This window comes from Argentina silus, assembly GCF_951799395.1.
Source record: "Argentina silus genome assembly, chromosome: 17".
Taxonomy (NCBI): Eukaryota; Metazoa; Chordata; class Actinopteri; order Argentiniformes; family Argentinidae; genus Argentina; species Argentina silus.
This window is the reverse complement of record NC_139671.1, coordinates 18,365,143-18,375,142: the sequence shown is the minus strand read 5'-3', so window position 1 is coordinate 18,375,142 and position 10,000 is coordinate 18,365,143. Positions and strand designations below refer to the sequence as shown.

Here is a 10,000-nt window from a genome sequence, read left to right as displayed (position 1 = left end):
TAAAGGGAGGGTTCAACCTTTTTGAAGTTTTACCTTCGTTTTTGAAGAATCTGTGGTTGGTTGGTTCATCTAACTGTTAAATCTGTAGGGTAGTTATTTTGCGATGTTCAGTGGTTAGCACGCTAGCTGTTCACTATTGTTTCCACTAGCATTGCTAAATATGCTAACCTGCAGACACTAAATTCCTAAATGATATCGAAACTGTCTGGATGAACCAAAAACACCCTCGGTATATCAGAGAGTAGAACTTCAAAATGCGTAAAATACTCTAATTCAAGATTCATTGATCCTCTGCAACACTTTTGTTTTGTAAATTGCAAAGATTAGTGTAAAAGACGACATTGTAGCCATTGGATTAATCGACCAACCAATCATCTCCAACAACACCTTCCCCATAACCCTCCCTCCCTCCCTCCCTCCCCTCCCCCCCTCCATTTGTCTCTCCCACCTCTCAGTCGAGTGATTCGCTCAAATTAAATGATGACAAATACACAGTAAGGTCACTCCCATAGAACTGTATGATCACTCCCACAGAACTGTATGATCACCCCCATAGAACTGTATGATCACTCCCATAGAACTGTCTGATCACTTCCATAGAATTGTCTGATCACTCCCATAGAATTGTATGATCACCCCCATAGAACTGTATGACCACTCCCATAGAATTGTATGGTCACCCCCATAGAACTGTATGATCACCCCCATAGAACTGTATGGTCACTCCCATAGAACTGTATGATCACCCCCATAGAACTGTATGATCACTCCCATAGAACTGTATAATCACCCCCATAGAACTGTATGATCACTCCCATAGAACTGTATGATCACTCCCATAGAACTGTATGATCACCCCCATAGAACTGTATGGTCACTCCCATAGAACTGTATAATCACCCCCATAGAACTGTATGATCACTCCCATAGAACTGTATGATCACCCCCATAGAACTGTATGATCACCCCCATGAAGGCCAACTTTGAGTGGTTGATACTGCAGGTGCCCAATAGCCTGGGGACGAGGTTACCACAGACCAGGCTGGCACCAGAACCAGGACCACAGCGGTATCTGTCACCCAGCACCCGGTAGCCCCCGGCAACCAGTACCCTGCCGATGCCTCAAAGGCCTGTGGGAGTTGGAGTCCACTCAGCGCCCGGAGACGAAGTCATGCTCAAACAGACAGACGAAAAAGAAAGAAAACAAACACGCACGCACGCACTTAAGAGACACACACACACTTAAGAGACCGATACACTTAAGAGACACACACAGAAGCACAAGTACACTCATAACCCAGACAGAAAAACACACTTATGGCGCTTTTCCACTAGAGACCAGGTCCCACTCCAGACTTGTTTTGGGCCCAAGCAGCGGCGTGTTTGTTTGTTGGTTGTGTTTCCACCACCCTGGGTGCTTCTGAGGACATGCATGAGGAGAGCCGGGAGGAGAAGACTATCCACATCATCAGAAACGAGTTTCCCTGACAAGTTTCACCCACAACCCAGAATTACTACTTTTAACTGTGAAACAATAAATCTGTCAATCATTTTTACATTTTTATCTCCAGGGAACTTCTGACTTTGTAAAGGAGCTGTGTGGTTGAATGTGTTTGAATGTGTTATTTATTTTGCTTGGAAATGTACACGAAAACTAGCATAGATCATTCAGTTAGCCAGCCAGATAAGCCAGTTACATTCACTGAAACAGGTGCTTACCTGCAGCTGAGCAAACCTCATAGTGCCTATAAATGCTTGTCAACGTGTCTCACACCGATGTAACACGACGGTTTACGTCACGTTTTCATGCTTTTGTGGGTAGTTTTGCAGCAGCAAGTAGCAGTCCCATAGACTAGCCTAGCCAAACAATGGCAGAGCACAGTATACATCTCATGCCTACCCCCAAACCCTACCCAAGTCCCCAAAAAAGTCCATGGTCAGGGTAGGACCATGGCCCTGGGCTTTTTTGAGGACTTTTTGGGGGACTATTTGGGGGCTTTTCTTGGGTCGTTCCTCAAGAGGTGGAAACACAAAAGTCTGAGGCTTGGGGCCAAGCACTGGTGCCAACAGTGACAATGGAGGAGCACCATCTGACAGAAGCACTTTGGAGTTAAAAACCAGGAGAACACAGGGGTCGGCGATGAGAGTCTCAGAACAGACAAAGTGGAATAGACAGAGAAAACTGGGGCAGAAACAGAGGGAGAGAGGTGACACACACACACACACACACACACACACACACACTCCAGGGTTATTGACCCACGTAACCCATTCAGATTAAGGAGCGGACACACAGATCAATAGAGAATGATAAGTGGCACTACGACACTACTGAGCATGTGCAGTGTGTGTGTGTGTGTGTGTGTGTGTGTGTGTGTGTGTGTGTGTGTGTGTGAAATCACTGGCGCATAGGGGCGTAGCAGCCCTCGTCTGTATCTGTATTGCTCCTTCAATCCTATCCTCCTTTTCTCTTCCCTTCTTTCCATCGTTCTCTCTCCCTTTCTGTCCCTCTTTCCCCTCTGGCCACCAATGAGATACACCTCAGAATGGGCTGACTACACGCCTCGCCAAATATACTGATACCATCAGGACAGAAACAACCACAGGGGTAAACACACTAACACACACACACACACGTCACTTTTGTGTGTGCATGCGTGTGTGTGTTGGTCTGTGTGTGTGTGTGTGTGTGTGTGTGTTGGTCTGTGTGTGTGTGTCTTTTGGTTTGTGTGTGTGTGTGTGTGTGTGTGTGTGTGTGTGTCTTTTGGTCTGTGTGTGTGTGTGTCTGCCTTTGGGCTGTGTGTGTGTGTGTGTCTGTGTGCTAAGCTAGTGGTGTTGATAAGGGAAGCTCTGACATTAACATAGCTCCTGTCCATGTGGAAAACCACTGAGAACAAATGACCAATGTCACCCAATTGAGCTCTCAATGTGTATGTGTGTGTGTGTGTCTGTGTCTGTGTACACTTGTGTGTGAGTGTGTGAGTGTGTCGCCGCGACAACCAACTGCATACTGATGAGGGCGAACGCAGAGCCACTAACACAATCATGTCGAGTTTACTACCTCGCCCAGGTGACATCATTAATTACAGCCCTCTTATCTGGCAAGGTGAGCATCCATAGATTTATTTCCTAAAAGGCCATCCTGACGTGTTTTTAAGGACATGCAGCTTCCCAAACCCGATGCTGGGGGGGAGGAGGGGAGGGAGGAGAGGAGGGAGGGAGGGTGGGAAGAGAGGAGGGAGGAGAGGAGGGAGGGAGGGAGGGAGGGAGGGAGGGAGGGAAGAGAGGAGGGAGGGAGGGAAGAGAGGAGGGAGGGAGGTTTTCTCTTTTCGGCCACGTACCGTGTGCTACTCTCTGACAGGAAGGTGACTTTTAAAGGGGACTTATTAATTTGAAAGAGGCGGTCGGAATAATGCTTACTCTTGTCAATAGAGTGTGTGTGTGTGTGTGTGCATCAGGTGTCCAGTGTGTGTCTCTGTGTGTGCGTGTGTGTCTATGTATCTGTGTGTGTCTGTGTGTGTGTGTCTATGTATCTGTGTGTGTGTGTGTGTGTGTGCATCAGGTGTCCAGTGTGTGTCTCTGTGTGTGTGTGTGTGTGTGTGTGTGTGTATGTGCATCAGGTGTCCAGTGTGTGTGTGTGTCTATGTATCTGTGTGTGTATCTGTGTGTGTCTCTGTGTGTCTATGTATCTGTGTGTGTCTGTGTGTGTGTGTGTGTGTGTGTGTCTATGTGTGTGTGTGTCTATGTATCTGTGTGAGTCTCTGTGTGTGTGTGTGTGCGTGCGTGGGCAGCCTGCGCTCAGCGTCCCTGCATTACCGTTTCAGCGTCCGAGCGCGTGTGTTATTTTTTCCTTCCTCTCGTCTTTTCTGGGCAGCATTGATTTGGCGTGGCGGGGCGATCCATCAGCCACGCCGTAGCCGTGGCGTTTTGACGAGCTGTTATCCCTCTCTCCCATCACACACGCCCGCCTCCTTATTTACTGTTGCCGTCGGACGCGTGGGTATACATTAATTAATCAATACGATGCTATTCTTCCCCCCTGTGTCCCCCCTACCGGCCTAACACGCGGGGGCCATCGGAGAAAGATGGATGAGGGGAGGAGAAGAGAGGGAGGGAGAGAGGGAGGGAGGGAGAGGAGGGAGGGAGGGAGGGAGGGGAGGGGGAATGCAAATAGCGCTGTCCACTCCACAAATACCACCGGTCGAAAAGATGGAGCACTTGAGGAAAAGTTCAGGACACGCACGCACACACAAAATAACACACACACAAAAACGGCAAGAGATGGAGCGTCGACAAAAAAAGTTTGAGACAAACACGAATACAAAGGCGCATTCACACACACACACACACACACACACACACACACACACACACACAAACACACACACATACCTCTTTACCTTTCTATCCCTCTCTACCACTCGTCTTCCTCTACACCTCTTTCTATCTTTCCAACAACTCTCTCTGCATCACCCCTTTCTCCACCTCCCTCTCTTTTGTGCCTCTCTCTCTGTCTCTCTCTCTCTCTCTCTCTCTCCCTCATTATTCAGTGACATTTTCAAGGGGAAAAAGCGACACATTGCACCTTTAAGACTGACTAACTTTAAATCCCAAAACGTCAGACGGCCTACCCCCAGGCTACGTTTGATCTAAGACCTGTGTTGCCACGGCAACAGCTGATTAGTCATGCAAAAATAATTGTTTAACCGATCAAGAGATGCTTCGGGACAATTTGCATAATTTCAGCCTATAGTTCTAAAAGTAGCATCTACGAGCGAAAAGGGTCCCTATCGCTCTCCCTGCAGTGTGTGTGTGTGTGTGTGTGTGTGTGTGTCTAGGTATCTTCTGTGTGTGTGCGTGTGTGTGTGTGTGCGCGTGTGTGCGTTTTCTGTTCAGTGTCTTTCCCTAGGTAAGTAGGACTTCAGTAGGACTTCGGTTAGCCGAGTGGAAGTCACTTTTTGACAGGTGAAATCCTAAGTAGGACTAACAGTTCGACTTAAGTCAAACTCCAGGTCGATGTTTATGCAACTGGCCCCTGGTTACACAACCACCATAGATTGATGAAACGGTGCTGGAAAGAACACAGTGAAGAGACAGCATCCGCAGTGGTCGCAGTGGTTTGGGTCGGCCCTGAAGCGTGTTAAGTCCCTTACAAAGGCCACACACTCACAGATGAGTCCTGTAATTTGAAAGGGTCCAGCTTGAGATACCTTTAGAGGGAGTGCACTTTGCCTAATAATGGTCTACTCTCAAGATCTTTTCAAGTACACCTCTCTCCCTCTCTATTTTTCCTTTCACCTCTGTATCTCCTGCTTCTGTGTTGCTTTTGTACCCATTTCTGATTTTAGTCTCTTTCTTCCCTTCATCTCTCTCTCTCTCTCCCTCTCCCTTCATCTCTCTCTCTCCCTTCATCTCTCTCTCTCTCAACGCTCTGTCATGTTTACTGTCAACTGTCAACCTCAATCTAAAGTTCATTGATTGATAAACAAATTAAGCTTGTGTGTGTGTGTGTGTGTGTGTGTGTGTGTGTGATATAAGTAAGTTTGTGTGTGTGCGTGTGTGTGTGTGTGTGTGTGTGTGTGTGTGTGTGTGTGTGTGTGTGTGTGTGTGTGTGTGTGTGTGTGTGCCTCACCCTCAGTAGCAGGGAACAGGGTCTGTCCCTCACTCTTGGTCTCGGCCAGCTTGCCTGTACGTAGCAACACCTCGGCAAAGTCCTCCTGTGGCACGGCTCCATAGGAGGAGTACACATCTTCACTCTGATGGAGGGATGGAGGGAGGGAGGGATGGAGGGGGGGAGGGAGTGGGGGAGTGGGGGGTAGTGGGAGGGAGGAAAGGAGAGAGAGAGAGAGAGAGGGAGAGAGAGGGGGGGGTGAAGAGAGAGAGGGAGAGAGAGAGAGAGAAAGATCATCAAAAATCTGCCAAGATCCCACAAGACCACTATTGACACTGTTAAATGTGCTGAAGAGTTTCAAAAAAACGAACGCATTGATTAATGAATTGATTTGTGGACGGTCAGATGAAGTGAAGGGTCAGGAAGAGGAGAGGTTATTGATAGATAGATGGACAGATGGAGGGGAAGGAGAAGAGGAAAGGTTTCGAGGGGCTCATTAAAATGTCATGATGGGAGGAGTATCAGGGTCCTGTCTCACAAACCCATCCATATGATTTGTGTCTCTGTTTAAAAAGCCCAGTTGTAGCCAAAGGGGGTGCTTGGCGGCCATTTTCTCTAGTAAAAGGTCAAACCACTCTCTCTCTCTTTCTCTCTCTCTCTCTTTCTCTCTCCCCTCCTCTATCATTTCTTTCCTTTTTCCTCTCTCTCTATTACACGTCCTGTCTTCCTGTCTCTGTGTCTTTCTTTCTTTTATGATTTGACTATTCTCTCATTCATTCTCTCTCTCTCCTACCCAATGTGTCTAGGCATGTCTCTCTCTCCTTCTCTTCCTCTCTCCTTCTCTTTTTTCCTCTCTCCTTCTCTTTATAATCTCTCACTCTCTCCCTCCGTCAGTTCAGTCTAAGCACGTATTGGAGCTTCAGGACCGCTTCTGGGGGTCAAAATGATTGAGTTAAAATCATTGTATCCTTTACTAACAATGTCAAATACCATTTGAGGAACATGTATTAATCATTCCATAAAGTGCCGTTTTAATGATTTCATGTGGTAGCCTCAAGTGCTCTGAATGAAATGATAATAAAGTTTTATGGCTCATAAAGATAGATGAAAAATACAACAGCATTTTCCATTAAAGGGGCGGGCGGGGAGACTATCGTCCGTCATTTCAGTTGCAGTGTAATTGAATGGGTTAGGGTTAGGGTTAGGGTTAGGGTTGGGCAACTGAGTGTATCCATTTGAGAGCGGTCACATCCCTCCAACCCCGTCCCTCAGCTGTTCACCCCAAAACAAGTGGCTGGGCGACCACTTTGTTGTTGTTTGAATCCCAGACTGCCCCTTTAAGTAGTAGTCTCTCTGCAGTGGTGTGATAGTTTGCAGTGGTGTGTATGTTTGCAGTGGTGGGAATGTTTGCAGTGGTGGGAATGTTTGCAGTGGCGTGTATGTTTGCAGTGGTGGGATAGTTTGCAGTGGCGTGTATGTTTGCAGTGGCGTGTATGTTTGCAGTGGTGTGTATGTTTCCGTCGTAGACATGAGAGAGCTTTACTTGTGTCATACTTTGAGTTGTTTCGAGGCAGTTTGACAAAAGGAAAACCATGCGAGTACACTCATACTACATAGTGTACACTTGCGAAGTGTACACTTGCGTAGTATACACTCGCTATAAGTAGCCTCTATACTCACCATGTCCAAATAGGGGTCCTCAAACAGCTCCTCGTAGAAGGGGCTACACCCCTGCCTCTCCAGGTCGCTGTTGTCCCCCGCCCCGCCGTCACACGCCGGGCCAGCGCCTCGACCCTGAAGAGTCATAAAGGCTCATTAAACATTCATAAGGAGCTCATAACATTACCTCCTCCAAGCCCGGGGCAGGCTTGGCTTTTTGTTTTCCCTGCTCTGAGACCTGGCGTTGCCAAGGCCACAAACGCTGTCAATCTCATATTCCACTAACAGGCCAAGCGAATTAAAAATGCAGGAGAGGAGCTCTTGATTGGTTGTTTTTGGGTGGATGTGTCTGGAATATGGGAAGAGTAGGATTGGAGCTGTGTATGACACGCATCCACACACACACACACACACACACACACACACACACACACACACACACACAAACATATACCCCCACCCACCCCACACACACACACACACACACACACACACACACACACCTCACCCCCCCCCCCCCCCCCCACACACACACACACACAGACATGCATCTCCTTCCCTGACACACACACACACACACACCCTACACACACATACATACACATACATACCCCCCCCCAATACACACACACACACACACGCCACACAAAGCGCTCTTACATGCAGCGGGCGGAGGTAGTTGAGCCGATCCCTCCACCAGTGGTGGTCGCTGACAGCGGTCAGCACAGCTTTAGTGGTCAGACCGGTGGTGGTCAGCACCTTCATGGTCCTGGCTGTGGTCCTGTGGAGGAGGTGCCCGGCCCCCCCCACCGAAGACCCCAGACTGGCAGCACTGGTCTGGGAGAGCCAAGTAGAAGACCGTGGGGGTGACAGCAGGATAGCATGTGGACAACATTAACAAACGGAACAGCAACATTAGCTGCAACATTAAGGCCATTCGCTATGTGGGTTATATCATGTATATTTTGAACTTTTGGATATTCAAGCATGACAGTGAAGTTATGTGAGTGAGGACAACGTTGGCACGACGTCAGACCTATACAAAATAAATAAATAAATAAAAATTAGTTAAAAAAAATATATATATATATATATATATATATATATATATATATATATATATATATATATATATATATATATATAAACAAAGGCTTCTGGCATTGTGACTGCCAATGGCCCCTGGTGTGAGCATTGATTACTTTGTCTTATGATGACTGTTGGACAGATGATTCACTTACTTAAACAAATGTATTTGTTGTAAGTCGCTTTGGATAAAGACGTCTGCTAAATGCCATAAATGTCAATGTCAATGTAAGACCTTTGTGAAACGTCGTAGAGAAACGTAAAAGCAACATGAAACCATTCGGAAACCATGAAACCATTTCAAAAGACAACGTTCAATCATGACCGCATCGGCATTCACCCATGTGATTGTAGAGTGCCTTCAATGTTACAAAAACAAAACAAAAAACGTGTTGACAACATCACAGAAACATTCTGACAACGTAAAGGTCGACCTTCGTAATGGGTTTGGTTCTATTGTTGTTGTGATGTTACGAGGACTGTGGGGTGTTAGGGATTTGGAACAGCATGGAATGGCACTCACACACAAGAGGGCCGGTGGGCCCGGGCCAAAATGTTCAGTGTCTCACATCAATACTTTACTAAACTAGGGACAGTTTGGGAAAACAAAACGGACAAGAACACACGGACGCACGCGCGGACGCACACGCGGACACACACACAAAGGGGTAGCATAGGTCATGAAATATTAACACACACTCATGGCATCATAAAGCTAGTTACTGAAGGAGGAAGGGAAGCATGAATAAACCAGAGGAGCTATGGAACACTAATATTGGATTTACGACTCATCAAATATGCAATAACACCACACAAACACACACACACACCTGATGTGAGTCTGTCTCGTCCCCCTCACGGTGACTCTGAGCATCAGTGGGCTCCATCTGATAGTTTACTGCCTGGTACAATACCTGGTGGGGGGGTGGGGTGGGAGAGAGAGAGGGGGGGGGGGAGAGAGAGAGAGGGAGGGAGCGAGAGAGATTGAATGAGCCTTTTAGACTTCATTGTTGTTTATTTATTCAAACATATTTACTGGTGCTATTATCATAGAGGCCAGTCATTTTGGTGAAGACTAATATCTTAATCCCAGTGACATGTTAGTGGGCAAACATTCACACTGAATAGACACAACACCTCTGAGTTAGCGTTAGCACCAACCCCTGGAGTTAGCATTCGCGCCAGCCCCTGGAGTTAGCTTTAGCGTCAGTCCCTGGAGTTAGCGTTAGCCCCTGGAGTTAGCGTTAGAGTTAGCGTCAGCCCCTGGAAGTTAGCATTAGTGCCAACCCCTGGAGTTAGCACTCGCATCAGCCCCTGGAGTTAGTGTTAGCGTTAGCGTCAGCCCCTGGAGTTAGCGTTAGCGTCAGCCCCTGGAGTTAGCGTTAGCCCCTGGAGTTAGCGTTAGCGTTAGCCCCTGGAGTTAGCGTTAGAGTCAGCCCCTGGAGTTAGCGTTAGCGCCAGTCCGTGGAGTTAGCATTAGCGTCAGCCTCCTACCTGAGTCTGCAGGTCGCTGGAGGCGGCGAGGAGGCCCTGGATGCTGGTGGGGGAGCAGTGTGTTAGGGAGAAGGCCAGCAGCTCCTGGCGAGCCCCCAGGTCCTGGTAGCCCTCACACTGGCCCAGCAGACTGCACACCTCCCAGGCTTC

At 47.7% G+C, this 10,000-nt stretch overlaps 1 protein-coding gene across 1 annotated transcript in view; it reads right to left on the bottom strand.

Annotated features, from left to right (window-relative positions):
* Positions 1-10,000, bottom strand: part of nbas (NBAS subunit of NRZ tethering complex) — a 138,181-nt gene that overhangs the window by 66,539 nt on the left and 61,642 nt on the right. Inside the window, 5 exon segments of the mRNA XM_083689392.1 lie at positions 5,633-5,756; positions 7,292-7,405; positions 7,931-8,107; positions 9,187-9,270; positions 9,851-10,000. The exon segment at positions 9,851-10,000 is cut by the window's right edge and continues 8 nt beyond it. Coding sequence (XP_083545518.1) covers positions 5,633-5,756; positions 7,292-7,405; positions 7,931-8,107; positions 9,187-9,270; positions 9,851-10,000 — 649 coding nt within the window.